Raw genomic sequence first — 15,208 nt, forward strand, 5'->3', positions numbered from 1 at the left:
TGATTGCTTTGGTTCTTGGGTTGCGTCTCTGGGGAAAGCGTGGGGGGATCTCCTCCGTCCCCAACCTTCTTCTCTCTTTCTCTCTGTCTCTCTCTCTTTCTCTCCTGAAATTCCCTGAAAGCTCGAGCTGATTCTCTCGGCTGTTCTTCCAATCCGTCGAGATTCAGCCATGGATGCTAGGGCGGTAACGATTCCCAAGGCGTCGGGCGCAGAATGATCGATGTCTCTAGGTTGCCATCATCACGAGATGGGCACGAACGGGATGTATCCGGATATCCTAGACGCTGGTTCCGGTGACGTGGAAGCTGGGGTTCCCCCTTCCTTCGTGGAAGAACAAAACGAAGGAAAGGGTGGAGAACCAGGAGGAGGAGGAGAAAGCCCTAATTGCTCACCTCCTCAGGTAGGCTCGTTTGTTTCATTAAATTGGGAGTTTTCGTTTCTTCGGAATCGAGGATTTTTCTTAAGGAATTCAATCTGGGACCAATAATTTCCCCCTTGTGACTAAAGGATATTCATTCAATTGCCTATCCGTTCCACTTGCTTCGGTAAATCGAAAAGGAACTCTTATCGTGCGCTACCTCTCCATGCATAGAGAATCGTAGGTGGTTCTCTATAACTGTTCTCGTTGGTTTTATTTTCCGTTTTTTTGGTTCATCCGTCATTGGATTGGTGGTTACGTTGTTGCGAAGAGCGGCATACTTGACTTGCAGTATTTGGTAAGTCCTTTGTTAATATGATTAAAATCGACTTAACCGTTGAAAGTGTTCCTTGTATTCGTAAATTGGACGTTGAAGATATTTCAAGGTTTATACTGGATTCGATGCATGACAAATTTTTATGATAGTTTATTCGTAAGAATTTTGTTTTTCTTTTCTTTTTTCTTTGTCATTAGATAAGTATGTTATTTGGAGTTTCATCTTCCTTCTCTATGAGATTCTGTTGCTAGAAAAATTTGACGGCTCAGCTGGTAGACTTCGAGAGTTAGAAGGAAAGTCCCTTTTTAATGGTACTTCCAATGAACGGTTCTCGACATTTTCACATGATCATGGGTATTTGTCTCTGATGGAGTACAAGGTGTCATCTTCCATATTTCTTGCCGGGATTAACGGTAGATGTATTTTGTTCGAGGGTTCTGTTTCTTTTGCCATTTTATGGTGGTTTTAAAAGCCCGGGATTCTTTTAAATGGGAAAATAATATCTTTAAGAAGAAGGGCGGAAAAGTGAAGGTCTCAACTCTAAACTCTGTTGAGTGTCTTTGAAGCAATTAAATTGTTCTGACTGCTATTTATTTTGGATCAGGTACCTTCTGTTTCAGTGGATAATGATGATTTCCATCAAACGACAACAAGTTTATCTGGCCAGGGGAATATTCAGACACAAGAATACAGAAATGTTGAGCTTGAGCTTAATGACGTCAATGGGAATAACCACAAAGATGATTTTGATGACAATAACAAGCCTGGAAGATATTTCTATTATGACTTCCCACATTATGAGGAAACTGGCGCATGGATACCAGTTTCTGTTCCACCAATGTCTTCAAGCAACCATGAAGAATGGAATAAGTCCTTTGTTGATAATGGAGGCTACTTCCCCGAGGGAGATATGGGGTGGGATTGGTTCAGTAGGGAAGATAAGGAACTCACCATGTGGGATGTGGTGAGGGAGATGTTGGTAGTAGCTCGTGGGAAGATGAGCAATCTGGCATCGGGTGACAATTGCAGAATCTCATGGATGTCAAGCCACATCCTCCATCAAGCTTGGAAAGAAATGGCTCAGACTCTAACAGAGACAAATTTAAATAGTGCAACCGAGATTCTTGAGGCAGAGCCACCTAAATGGTTGCCCGATAGTTCGGCATCCACCTGCATGCTGTGTAGTGTAAGATTCCATCCCATAATGTGTTCAAGACACCATTGCCGCTTTTGTGGGGGAATATTTTGTGGTGATTGTTCTAGGGGAAGAAGTCTATTGCCATTTAAGTTTCGCTCAAATGACCCACAACGTGTCTGCGATGTTTGTTGTGTACGGCTGGAGTCTGTCCAGCCCTACTTGATGGATAAAGTGAGCCATGCTTCACAGTTGGCAACACATGATCTGACAGACCTCAGTACATTGAGATCCTGGGTAAATTTTCCCTGGGGTCAATCAATGGAGTACGAAATTTACAAGGCTACAAATACAATTCGTGGTTATTGTAAGGTACTTTGGTTTGATGCACTTTTCTGCATTTATGCGGTATTTTTCTAGACAAATTGCATTTTCTTGTTTTGCGTCCCCAACCATTAGCACTGATAAGCACGTATGTTCCCCTTCCCAAGTTCCTTATTCATGACCATCTTACTGTCGTTCCCATTCTATATTGAAAGAAATTGTCTTCTGTCTCAACTTATGGGATTTTCAAATTATACTTTCTTGTCTGGTGGTCAAATCCTTCCTTTTTTTGTTTTGTTTTTGCAAGAAATGTTTCGTTCATTTGGTTTCTTTAGTTACTTCAATCTAATTGAAAACTTCTTAATCGTAATGTTAATTGTACCTGAAACTTGAGAGCAATTTTCCAGGTCGGTATCTTGAAACCAGAGAGATCAATTCCAGATAATATACTTAAACATGCAAAAGGTCTGGCAATTCTCACTGTAGTGAAGGTTGGTGTAATGGTTACGTATAAGGTAGGGACAGGCCTTGTGATTGCTCGCAGGGAGGATGGTTCATGGTCGCCTCCATCTGCAATCTCCTCCCTTGGTATTGGATGGGGTACTCAGGTACTTTACTTTTTTTATTTTTGCTGTTCACTGAAAGCTTTCATTCTCCTTTTTGTATACTCTTCATGCATTTAAGGATTCTCGACTGGACTTGGATCAAATCAGCGGGTTTCAGCTAGATCCCTGAGCTATTTGGCCAGAACCGTGTTGTTGCTCTTATGCACAAGTTCATGAACAATAAGATGACTCCAAGATGCTTATAACCTGGGGTTGACTTGCTTAGTCACCTAGAAAGATCTGAAAAGAGCTCTCTTGAAGTAAATCAGGCAATGGTTGCCAAACTTAAGTTTGCCTTCTTGGTCCCTTTTTCCAGATGGGAGGTGAGTTGACAGACTTCATTATCGTGTTGAGGAATGAGGATGCTGTGAAGACGTTTAGTGGAAACGTGCATTTCTCTGTCGGTGCTGGTCTAAGTGCAGCAGCTGGAGCTTTGGGACGTGCAGCTGAAGCTGATGTACGTTTGGGAGACGGTGGATATGCAGCATGTTACACATACAGCCGTAGCAAAGGTAATTTTACCATGCGAGATAATTGTTTTCTATTTAAGAACGAATTTTGCTTGGGAATTTAATAATGTTTTTAAAGGCTGTTAGCCTCTATTTGAACTGTAGAGTAATTGCCTTAGGATGTCTTGTGCATGGAAGCTTGTAATGTGTTCTAAGATTCTTTTTTTCATTTGTTGAACAACTGAAGCCTGTGTTTCTGCTCATATAGTAGTCAATATTGTCCCTCAGCAGTCTTGCATTGGAAACTAGTAGTCTGTGTCTGGCTGATTTCAACAGTTAAAGTTTGACCTGAAATAGTGCAACGAATTGGAATTTGTGCCACACAAGCTGCCAAAGCTCGTATTTTAAAAATTGCATTGCGACTTACTTTTGCCTAAAGCATTGGGGGCTTCTATATCGTTTCCGGATCATATAAAGAAGATAACCCGACCCTCAGTAAAAGAAAAAGATCTGTGGCAAGTGATACGAGGTGTGACGGAAAAAGAGAGTAATTAGTTTTGGACAGAAGCATCATGGAATCTTCTTTTCCATGAGAGAGAGACACACAGAGACAGAGAGAGAGATCTGTATGTTAAAAGAACAAATGTATCATCGAGCTCTTATTGTACATTGGTACCACCGGAAGGGAAGGATCTGATCCTCGATAAAGTTAGCATAGAAAGCAGGTTCCATATCGAAACCTCATCTTTTAGTTGTTTCTTTAAAAAACTTGACATAGTTCATGCATTAAATAGTGTTCATTTCGTGGCAAATCTTCGGTAAACTTTTATATGCCTGCTGAGTGCCTAAGAATTGACAATTGCTGGTTCCCTAGGTGCTTTTGCTGGTTGTTCTCTTGAAGGAAGCGTTGTCACAACACGTGCATCGGAGAACTCTCGGTTCTACGGGGTTTCCTCCATCAGCGCATCTGAAATTCTTCTTGGATCATTGCCAAGGCCCCCTGCAGCTGTAATTCTCTATCACGCCCTGATTGATCTTTTCCAGAAATTCGAGATTCAATCATGAATGGGCCCAGAGCATGCGGTCGCTGTTGCTGAAGGTGTGACAAGTGACAGAGCTCCTCCTGAGGAAAAGCCTCTGCTAAAATGGTTCTTGTGGGAAGCATCTTGTACGATGCCGCTGTATATATGTCGTTGCACGTCAATTCTTTTCATTCATGTACATAATTGTCAATTATTGGTGTGTGGTTGTGTGGGGGGTAAAATATGATCCCACGTAATTGGCAGAAGTTTTTAACAGATGTATAGTACCTAAGAAATGGAATTTGAACTCGCCTACTTGTCTTGTATCGGCTTTCATGAATTCTCCCTTGTGCAGCTACTAAAAATGATAGGGTTGTGGCTGGCGAACTTTATTTTCCGGTTCAAATGCATGCCTGTGTGAGCTCCATATGTCGTGTGACGTTGCGGCTTCTCTTCATGTAAGAATAGCACATTCTATCTTGATTACCAAAGTCGCCGTTTGCTATTAAATTAGTTTTCCAGTTTCCTGTGTTGTTATGTAAAAAATAGGTCTAATCATGGCCTTTGCTGGATCGACGCTTAAAGGCTCCTTGGTTATAATTCTGCTGCTGCTGATATTCATCCTCCAAAAGTGGCTAGTTGGTTGCTGTAAGGACGGGTCACATTTTCTACTTTTAGTTTGCAAACTCATTTCCTGAAATTAAGATGCTAGAGACGTGATTCCTTATGTTTTAATCCAGATGTTATAGACGAACGCCACTGGGGCTCTGATAGGGAAACCGTATTTGGTTGGTATTTGGACGGTTTAATATGAACGGAGGTGCAGGATGGAATAGGAGTAGAGAGGAAGAGGCTCTTGGTAACGAGATTGAGCTATGCTTCTATGAATGTTAAGAAGCATGTATGAAGGTGTACAGCAACGAGTTTATTTATATGAGTAGTTGGGCTAGGATTTTATGTGGTTGCAATCCAGCTATCTCCAGTCAGTAGCAGATACATTTTTTTTTCTTGGACTATTCATATGATTTTAGAAACTAAATATGGAAAGTGACGTGGCGAGATCGTGTCTCCGTATAGATTTTCATACTAGAAGAGGTTAATTTCTTATTTTGAGGGCCTATTTTGATAATGAATCTATTTTTTCTAGATTCTTGCTGATTTCAATGTTGTTAAGTTTGCTGCTAGGAAATATGCTAGACTTACAGCTTTATGTGTCTATATCTAGTTCTCAGTTTGTAAGGTTGGAGGAAATTAAAGGTTCAGTTCAGTTCGTTCAGTCTCTGTGTCTTCAGCTCGTCTTTCTTAGTGCAGAGTAAAACTAATAAATGTTTTATGAATAATGCTGAAATGTATAAGGTTTAAGGTGATTTTTAATCTTCCGATGGAAAGAAAGTGACTTTAGATGGTTCGGCTTATACTTCTCAGTATTCAAGTTCTAGGAGATCAACTGTTTAGAGGGGGTTTCGACTTTTTAAGAACTAGTGCCTTTATTATGAATGTATAAGGAGAGTGGATTATATGCCTTTTCAATTGCAGAAGGAACTAGAGGATTTGCAGAGGATGGGGATTTGGATATGATATTTGGTTTGATAATAACCTGAAATTAGAAGTTTTTAATAGCTCTTGAAAAAAAAAAGGAAATCACAAAGTTTGGCTCAGGGAAGAGGATGGGAACAATTCTTTTTTCATGAGCATGTTAAGGACAGAACTTGAAAGGAGATCAAGAAGATTAGCATGGTTGAGGGTGAAGTTGAGGATCATTTTCATACTCTTTTGGGCATGGTTAAATTATTCAATTTTTCTTTTTCCCAAATATGGGTCCACAAGTTGTTTCGATCAGTTGCCATCCTTTTTTGAGAGTCTGACAAATAAGGAGCATAAGCATCTTAGCAAGCCAATAATTTATAAGGAGAGTCTATGGACGGTGTTCGAGGCAAATTTTGATAATTCTATAGGCCTTGATGGGTTTCATAATTTCTTTTTCTAGAAAATTTGGGATATTGTTGGGCCTGAGATATTTTTGGCTGTTAAGAATTTGCTTTTAACAGAGAACATCAAGCGAAGGATTGGTAGACATTACATAATGTTGAATGCAAAAAGAGATCATTTAATGTGTGTGTCTAACTTCAGGCCGATTACTATAGAAAACCGAATTTTCTAGTTCATCTATGATGTCACATTTGGTTGAATAAAACACATTTTAACACAATAATTTCTTATTGCCAAGGGCCATTTCTTCTAGGTCAAAATATTCATGATTGTTATATCAATGTTAGGACATGAAATGGTTGATTTAATAGCCTCAAACAGGGTGGGCAGTGTCCATATTAGATCAACGTGTCAAAAGCCTATGCCAAAAAGTTGGAAAATTTTGTCTCAGCTTTGCTTGGGTGGACAGGATTATGGCTTATGTGATTAATACATCGTATATGATGATTTTATGTGATAAGGAAGGAGTTCATTCTACGAGCAAGGGGGATGTAATCTCCTATCCCCTTATTTGTTTCTAGTAATCAAGGAGATTTCTGTTAAAAGATTTCGGTTCGCGGTTTTGAAAAATCAGGTGGATGTGCCGATATTGAGCAGGAAAGTCACAGGATTAGTCTAGTTGCATATGTTGATGATATTATCTTATTCGCCAAGGCAATTTCTAAATGATTAAAAGAATATCTTTCATATATTAGTTGAATTGAGGCAATGTAAGTGAATCAGTCTCTATGTTTTTCCCTTCGATCTAGCTGACTGCAGAAGGTCATTTGTGGTATTACATAGTTGTACGAGTTGGATGTTTCCTACTAAATATTTGGGACTTTTATTATTTGTTGAGCAACTTATTAAAAACAAATAATAAACTTAGCGGCCAAAAGAGGAAATTATTATCTGTTGTTAGAAAGTCATGTTGGATTAAACCAGTTCCGCTGGTATTTTAGATTACATAGGAATGGTTCTCAAGTGTCCTCCAACAGCTTGCAAAGTGATGTTGGGTTCTTTTGTGAAGTTTCTTTGGAGGGAATCTAAGATGGTTCATAAGGCACATTTGGTATTATATGTAACATGGAATTAAATTGAAAGAATCCATTCCTAAGGCCTAGTAGTTTGTTTACATGATGGACTTGCTATGGAAGCCAGACCTTGAGGGTCGTTTGGCAGTTGAGATACTTTGTGAGTGTTCAATGAATCTAACCCAAAGATTAGGGCAAATTTATGAAACACTAGAACTAAGTGTCTATGGATCTCCCTTAATCTTTGAGGCAATTTATGAAACGCTCCCAAATTGTTCCATTCACCAAATGGCATTTGAGGTTCTGTTGGTATCTATATTTTCCTTATCTAGGAAGCCTACCTAAGAAGTGTAATTTTTGTGGCTTTATGAGACGAATGTATGGTGGTATGTGGCTGGCTGGTCTAGCCAAGATCCTGAATGACATTTTTTTGAGGGTGGCAGTGACAAATTGGGAAGTGGTTTTCATATAAGAAGCTTCATAGGTGTTGAGACTTTCTTTTCCATACTACGATTTGGAAGCTAGGGAACTTTTGCAATGTTGTTGTTCAAAGGAGGTCTTAAAATCCAGTGCGCATAATTGGTCAGCCCGTGTGATGTCTTTTAACAAGTTGCGGCTGAAGAATAAAGTTTTGCGTTGCCATCGGCGCGTAAAGGAAAATTCCGGCTGGCGGGTGGAGGCAGTGTCTTTGGTTGTTGGAGGATCTTTTATAGGAGCAGCCATTCTATGGGAGGGTTGTTGAGAAGATCGCAATGCGGTGGGCAGCGAGGAGTAAATCTCGACAGGATTTATGCGGCCAACCTGAGGAAGGCCTTGATATGGTCAAGTTTAACAGAATTATTATCAGTGGCAAACCTATTGCCTTTGGAAGTTGCTCTGTTGATGCAGACAGGGAGATCAGCTTTAACGCTTTTGTTTCGGTTGCTGGCTGTCTATTCTGTTATTGTATTCTTTTGTTTGTTCTTTTCTGAAAGTTGATAAATGGTTTGAGCCTTTCCCTGCGAGTGCTTCATCCGACAAAGAAAAAGAAGAGAAACGCAAAACACTATGAGCACAACAGATTAACAGATGAACCACACGTAATCCATGTCCGGCAGTGTTTCAGCTGAACAGATAGAAGTACTTGCCTGGCCAAATTAGGCAAATGAAAGCGAATAGAAAACCTAATCTCATGCAACAGAAACAAAGTGTTCCGCACGGACTCAACAGAAAGCCGAATTCGTGTTTTTCCCGTTTTCCCACCGGAATTCCCAATTCCACATATTGCCAGACGTTGGCAAAAATGAAGGCCTATCAGATTCGGCTTGCTCTTGCCATTGGATGAACTTGGTACCCTTTACAAGTCGTTCCTAACAGATGAGCAGATCGATCGCTTATGAGTATCTGGAAGTCTTTTTCATTTGATTCCATTGATCAAAGGATCATATCCTTAGGAACAAGTCAGTTACACCAATCTCCACAGACAACAGTGCCGGCAGGATACCACATCAATCGTGGGGACGTTAATAAGCAAAACAAACATGGCTAAGCAGAGAGATCTGAAGCTTAGCATATACACATCGCGCCCCTCAATCTAGTGATAAGGGCTTAAAAGCGCATGAGCAGAAATTTATGAAAAATGATTAAGAATTGTGCAAAACATGTTAATCAGAATTGGAAGTACGTTACCGTGAACATTAAAGCGTCTTGGATCAAGTTGAGACTATAACCATTTTCTTTCTCTGTGAACAAACATGGTGGAATTTAGAGAAAACCCCAAAAGCTCCCTGCAATCCACTTACTATTCAAATGCCACTATTTCTTTTCCATACACTCATCTCACAATAAGGCCAACATGTAAAACAGCAAGAAAAGAAAATCGCAGATAAAGAAGGGGAAAATCGAGTTGTCAACTTTCTGCGGACCTTGTTCGAGAGCTCCCAAGTGTAAGCTCCAGCTCATCCGGCCCGCACTCCTCATGAATCCGCTCACCCTCCCATGCCTTCACAACTGTGGTGTTTCCAAAGGCAAACTCCTCAGAAGCATCCATCATGCGAATGTCACCAGGATCAGGGACAACCTCCTTTCCTGATGGTGAGCAAGTCCCACTTTGTCCTGGCGTCCACATTGGAGAACTGCCATATTCATCCTTCGAACCAAATGGGTTAGAGGCAGGGGTCACAAGGCTGAATGTGGGCGACGTTGGGCCACCACAAGATGGCAGCCGGAAGCCAGCAAGCCAATCACTTTTATTGAACTTGAACCCATTTTGGTAGGAATCTTGATGGCCAGGGCTAGGAGGAGTGGAATTAGGGAGGAACGCATAGTGGTGGTGTGGCCAAGGGGCTCCAGAAGCATTTGAAGTTGCAGGATCATGATTCCCGGACTCCCAATCAGTTTTAACTCGAGGTCCACACGAAGTTGGCGAACTAAGAGGTGGAGTCACAGGTGCACTGATTGAGCCAGTGTTAATATAGAGGTTAGGAAGTTTGTGGCTAGAAGAGGTAGAGGAGAGATTCTTAAGCCAGGGAATGAGAGAGTTGCCATCCACGTAGGAGGAAGAGGCAGGGCTCTGAAATGAAGATGAAGCAGGGCTTGGATTGTAGGAGGCAGCTGGACTAGGATGGTAGGAGGAACATGGGCTTACAGGAGCAGACCCTCCAACCACGTCCATCCGGTCCATTGGCTTGCATCCCTGACAGGAAGATGAAAATTGTTAAGCAACAAGCATGAGTAACAGATATGTAAGTAATGTACGTCATCGGGACCCTACAAAAGCAAATACACAACCAAGCCAGGTCCTATTTGTTTAAGCAAAATATATGAAGAAACGGATTGAAATGCTAATCCCAATTCTGTTATATCTGTCGTCTGAAAAAACATTAGTATGCATAAGGAATTTCAGATAATTTACCAAAAAAGGCATAGTTGAAACATTAAAAAAAACAAATAGAGACATCATTTTGGGTCCAAAAACCAAAAATTGAGCAAATAATTACTATATGTAAAGAGGCAAAATAAGTAGTACTCTATTTTTACTTTTAACATGAGTAACAGCTCAGGTGGAATCTCCCACATGTTTGAGTGTGGGACTGTGATTCCATTGGATATGGCTTATGTGACTTAAATGAGAAAAACACAAGTCTCTTGAGACAACATTCTTGCCAGAAGTTCAGGAATAGTCTTTTAGACCATGGAAATGCTACAAAAACCAATTTGTACATGGTTGATTTTTATAGAACAATTTGGCTAACAATTTCCTGAAAGGAAAGACAAAAAAAATAAATAAATATTTAGTTTCACAATGATGGGCCATCAAAATATATGCATAGGGAAAACAAGAGGTCCATCCATATAGAAGAATGGACTTGAGATCCTCACGTTAAGGTACCAATACCAGGGGTACATCTCCGCTGGCATAAAAAGGTAGGTGCTTCAAAGGTCTTCGCTTGCCTACCTAAGTGTGGAACTTTTGGTGTTCCCTAACGTTGGATGGGTGAGTTTGCGTAAAATGTACAGATTGTCCATAATGACATGCCCAATGGGCCGACACAAATCTGCTTATCCAACGATGTTTCCAAAATTCTGCACATGGCCAATCCAAAGGGGTACACTTCATCCCAGTATACGTACAGGGAAACTAGATTATGAGAAGTTTTACCAAATATGACACCATGGCAACTGCATATATCATTCTCCTCATTGAAAAGTTCAACAGTAAGCATTCAGTTAGAATAGTGATAAACTCAAGAGTCCGGGTTCTCAGTTCACAATTGATAGAAATTAGAATACATACATTTCAATGTTTTGAACCATCCTCACAATTTCGCAAAATGGACTAAGTGCAAATTTCCGAGAAGGAAGTGGATGTTAGGAATATTTTCAACATTACTCATCTATCCTTTCAGTTGGGCGGAAATGGTTGATTGATCAGTGTGCGTAATAAAAACGTGTATGTATGTGTGCTAATGGCATGAATAGCATCAACCTACCTCCTCTGACGTGTGTGAGTTGTGAAACAATGTTGTGAAGTGTGTGTGGTGAAACAATGGTGTAAAAAAGTGTGTAACTTAACAGAAAGGCATCTTCTTTTTCTTCTTCGAAGGTACTTTTATCTTTTTTATGAAAGTACTTGATCAGTTCGTCTATTGACCTTTTTGCTGAGGGCTTTCTAGCCACACAACTATCTCTACTCAATGGCTTAGTGCTACTTCACACAGTTGATGCTATTAAATAGTTGACACAATCTAAATGTCTTATCTATCACATCTAAAATATCGCATTTTCAGTTACTGATTTATATCCCTGAAAGGCAAGTAAGACTGCTATTTCCCTTCAATATTGACATATCTCGAGAAGAAAAAATAGTATCTGAGAAGAAGAAAACAGTATGTGAAATCGTTTTTAAGGTAGAAATAGGCATGTGAGTGAATGCTAAGAAACTAATAGAAAAATAAAACTTTTTGTGGATGAAGATCAAAGAACATAACTGCATTAGCATTACTGCATATCTATGTCACGAATCTAAAAGGAGAACAGACAAGCACGCTTGAAGTCAATCCCACAGAAATTCAGAGTAACAACAAAAATAATGAAATTACATAGTAACAAAATATACTTCATGTCACACCTGACATTTGACAAGCAGTTCTCTTTGCCCGTTATGTAGCTCACTTCATAAACATGCTTTAGATGCTCATCTAATGTTCCTGTTGCTTGACTTGCTTCTTTATACGGTTTGGTGCTGGTGGTCTAGTTTGTCAAAATATACAGTAAATGCTCACGATTTATATTAGTTGTCTTGAGCATTAGGCCTCCTGTTTGATGTAGATAGTTTTGAAGAACTGTTTTTATTATATCAGCAGCATCGTAACAGTAAAGCTGCAGTTATAGGCCTTGAAAGTAGTCAAACGTACTAGGAAAAGCAGAATTGACCATCAGGAAGCAATCACGATGTCCATGAAACAGGAACCCTAATTCCTGTGTACAACAGTGGGTGCTAAGGAAGCATCATGATTCCGTTCATGTGGGGATCCTGATCCAGGAATTCCCATGCTTACACGTCTCCAAACTGCAAATTGATGTACATATGTGTGTTCCACATTTCTCCTCTGCTTGTTTTGTTCTACATTTTCTCAATTACAAATTTGAAATGTTCTACTACATAGACCTTCCAATGAGCATTTTGGGTTGTTAGATTGAGATGGAAAGTTTTTTTTTTAAATAAGAGGAATTTCCGTGTTCATTAGGAGTTAAACATCAATTCAAATGTGCAGATTTTTAGAATTTTTACCTTTAAGTATTCTTTTTTGAATTCTCATAGATATCGTGGCACTTGACTTTGTTCAGCTCAGCAACCATGTCACGTTCGAACCAGAAAGAAGTTTGTTAATTCAAAAAATGCAGACGGATTTCATCAGTCAGCCATTTTTTTCTGAATAAGAACGGGACTAAACAATTCCTCACAGTATAAGGGTCATATTGGTGATCACAAAAATTTCATATAAGCATTACGATAACACGAGAAAGCAAAAGTTAATACTCTGTAAAGGTAAAGGCAAACAAGGTACGACCTCTCCCCGGCCCCCGCTGGGTCACTCTCTCAGGACACTAGCCACATAATGGGCCAGTCTCTCGATTGGCGCAGGCGACCTGAAGGTGGAACAAAATCAGGCGCTCTATTTGTCCCACAAACAGCGGATTTTGTGAGAATTTTTCCCTTTTTCACTTGAAGCAACAGGAAACACTTTAGAACGGTTAAAGGTTATGGCTCTATCGTCCAAAATGGACAACTTGCTTCCCAAGGACCAATCGCCTAAAGATTACCTACAGACAGTACATGAGAATTACAACTTGGAATCTTGGATCAGAATTACTCTCAGCAAGAACCACCGCGAGGCAGAAATAATCGACATCGTGATGACCTATCACTTCACTAAATGGGCGATATTCTACCGCTTTCCGCTTCATTGTAGAGGGTATATCCACCTAAATCTGATCCAGCTTACGCTCGTTCCATGCCTTCTCTCTGATCCCCACCATTGTACTAGTAGACCCTAACAAAGACATTCACCCTCACCAAAGCACGCGCACACGCTCCGCAAAAACGCGAAAATGAAGGAGGAGGGAACAACAATAGCGAAAACATAGGAACTACATATATATCAGAAGAGGATACATACCTTGCGATATGTCGTCCCATCTTCCTCAACTGTCCATCCAGCTTCTGCACAGAGTGCCTTCAAGACCTCGTTGTTATCGCAATGCTTCGGCAGCTTGTAGTTCCCGTACATGCGCAAGCCAGCGAATATCTTGGCTGCGATTGCCCTTCGCCGGCGCTCTCTCCGCTTGTTGTTCTCCCTCTCCTTCCAGGTAGGAAGCCTCGTTCCGGATGTCATCTCCCCCCACCAATATCAACTACTAAAACGCCTGATTTCTGAAAGCCAAGCCAGAGAAACCCTAATATATCGAGCCTTCGGCAGAAACAAAGCAAAAGAAGTACCCTAGTTCAAAGCTTTACGGAATAGCTGGCAGCTTTATCTGAAGAGATCAACTGGCATGCCCTAAAAGAGAAGCATTCGTCAATGAGAAAGGTCTGGAACTTCCTGAAAAGCCCCGTGCCACTCTCTTGAGGGACAAGGTTTTGCCGCAAATTCCCTGGAATGAACAACTTCTCCTTCGTTTTTCCACCTGAAATAAACAGAGACCCCAGCCTTGTTCCTCCCTTAGAAAAAAAACGCGGAAAACACGTTATTTCCTGCTCGAGTAGTGGAAGCTTCCTCGATGACTCCACTTCAACTTTAGACGGATCAACTCTTCTCCGTCACTCCTCCGGTCGCAGATTGCCCTATCTGGATTACCGAACTTCTTCACAAAAACAGGCTCAAGGATCCGAACCAGAAACGACGTCTGTCCACCGGATCCGTACTTCCGGCAGACCAATCCGGTCAAAACACAAGTAAATCGACAGAAGAGTCAGCTTCGCGCCACAGCTCGGTTCCGATCACCGGAAAAAAGGAACCCTAGTGCTCCGCAACTCTGAAAATAGTGAATACGGCCTCCGTGAGTGGGTCTCAAAGCTCCCGGAAAGTCAGATCAGCTTCGCCGGACATACCAGCTGTACGGATCCTCCGGCGGCAATGAGCGGAGGGAATTCCCGCCGAGCTTTCGCCTAGATTCCGCACGCCAATACAGCGATCAGACGTATACTCCTCCTCTACAATCGCCTCCTCCAGTCAGTGGCCCGAGGTGTTAAAACTTCTCGGAAACGCAAGCAGGACGTCTGCGCGCTGGCATTTGTGAGGAAAACCGCTCTCAGAACCACGCCAGACAGCGTTCCTCCGGCCAGAAAAGCGGAATGGATCACAGGATCCCGACCAAAACCGCGCGGTAAACCACCCTCAAACAACAGCCCTGATAATCAGGCCGGCCCTGAGCCTTTCGTATGGGCAGAAGCTTGAATTTTATGTCCATGACTGACCTTTTAATTACGAAAAAGCCACCACACAAACAAATTTACCTAGAAACCCCCAACCGATGAAACCCAACGCCGTTCACGTGCCCCCACAAATTTCCCTCTCCGTGGATCTTACTTGCCGCCCAAGTTCCACCAACTCATCCCCACTCCGTCGAACAAGTTAATGGGACGAAGATCATTCCGATCGCCGGACTCCGTCCAATTGAAGATCAGAGAGGTCAATGGTATTTTCTTTTCTTTCTCTTTCTTCTCTTCTTGAAATTGTTATTGCAAAGGGGCTTGAAAATGTTTTCGCTTCTTTAGTCATGTTTTAATTAAGATCAAGCGTGAAAGGGTTATCATAGGCAATAGCTTGCTTCCTGACCTAACTAAATAATAAAATTTGGTTTTTACTAAAAGTTTATTTATTGTTCTAAATGAAACGGATATGTCCGGTATCGGTCAGCATGACCGTCCAGCTTTTCTCTCTCTCTCTTTTTTTTTCCCCTTTTTCCTTTCTCGTCATATTTTATGAGTTTAT

General features: G+C 41.1%; 2 protein-coding genes across 3 annotated transcripts; one reads left to right on the forward strand and one right to left on the reverse strand.

Moving 5' to 3' along the window:
* LOC116267164 (uncharacterized) lies at positions 1 to 4,556 on the forward strand. The gene is made up of 5 exons (XM_031648759.2): positions 1 to 400; positions 1,300 to 2,202; positions 2,562 to 2,762; positions 3,076 to 3,271; positions 4,083 to 4,556. Exons 1-5 carry the CDS (start codon positions 221 to 223, stop codon positions 4,271 to 4,273), a joined length of 1,671 nt encoding a protein of 556 aa, XP_031504619.1. The 5' UTR covers positions 1 to 220; the 3' UTR covers positions 4,274 to 4,556.
* A 4,284-nt stretch (positions 4,557 to 8,840) lies between these two features.
* LOC116267166 (BES1/BZR1 homolog protein 4) lies at positions 8,841 to 14,923 on the reverse strand. 2 transcript variants are annotated; one of them, XM_031648761.2, is made up of 3 exons: positions 13,732 to 14,923; positions 13,394 to 13,647; positions 8,841 to 9,906 (listed from the first exon to the last, which is right to left on the reverse strand). In XM_031648761.2, the coding sequence occupies exons 2-3, from the start codon at positions 13,607 to 13,609 to the stop codon at positions 9,121 to 9,123; spliced, it is 1,002 nt and encodes a 333-aa protein (XP_031504621.1). In that variant the 5' UTR covers positions 13,610 to 13,647; positions 13,732 to 14,923; the 3' UTR covers positions 8,841 to 9,120. The 2 variants fall into 2 exon arrangements, with proteins under 2 accessions (XP_031504621.1, XP_031504620.1); XM_031648760.2 differs by having other exon boundaries at positions 13,394 to 14,920.
* Positions 14,924 to 15,208: the final 285 nt, after the last annotated feature.

This window comes from Nymphaea colorata, chromosome 13, assembly GCF_008831285.2.
Source record: "Nymphaea colorata isolate Beijing-Zhang1983 chromosome 13, ASM883128v2, whole genome shotgun sequence".
Taxonomy (NCBI): Eukaryota; Viridiplantae; Streptophyta; class Magnoliopsida; order Nymphaeales; family Nymphaeaceae; genus Nymphaea; species Nymphaea colorata.

What these genes read in the sequence shown, in the direction of transcription:
- LOC116267164 (XM_031648759.2), top strand. Translation starts at nt 221, where the DNA reads ATGTCTCTAGGTTGCCATCATCACGAGATGGGCACGAACGGGATGTAT. An exon ending in GTATTGGATGGGGTACTCAG is followed by an intron (nt 2,763 to 3,075) that starts GTACTTTACTTT and finishes CCCTTTTTCCAG; the next exon opens with ATGGGAGGTGAGTTGACAGA. An exon ending in CACATACAGCCGTAGCAAAG is followed by an intron (nt 3,272 to 4,082) that starts GTAATTTTACCA and finishes CTGGTTCCCTAG; the next exon opens with GTGCTTTTGCTGGTTGTTCT.
- LOC116267166 (XM_031648761.2), bottom strand. Translation starts at nt 13,609, where the DNA reads ATGACATCCGGAACGAGGCTTCCTACCTGGAAGGAGAGGGAGAACAAC. An exon ending in ATGGGACGACATATCGCAAG is followed by an intron (nt 9,907 to 13,393) that starts GTATGTATCCTC and finishes TCTTCCTGTCAG; the next exon opens with GGATGCAAGCCAATGGACCG.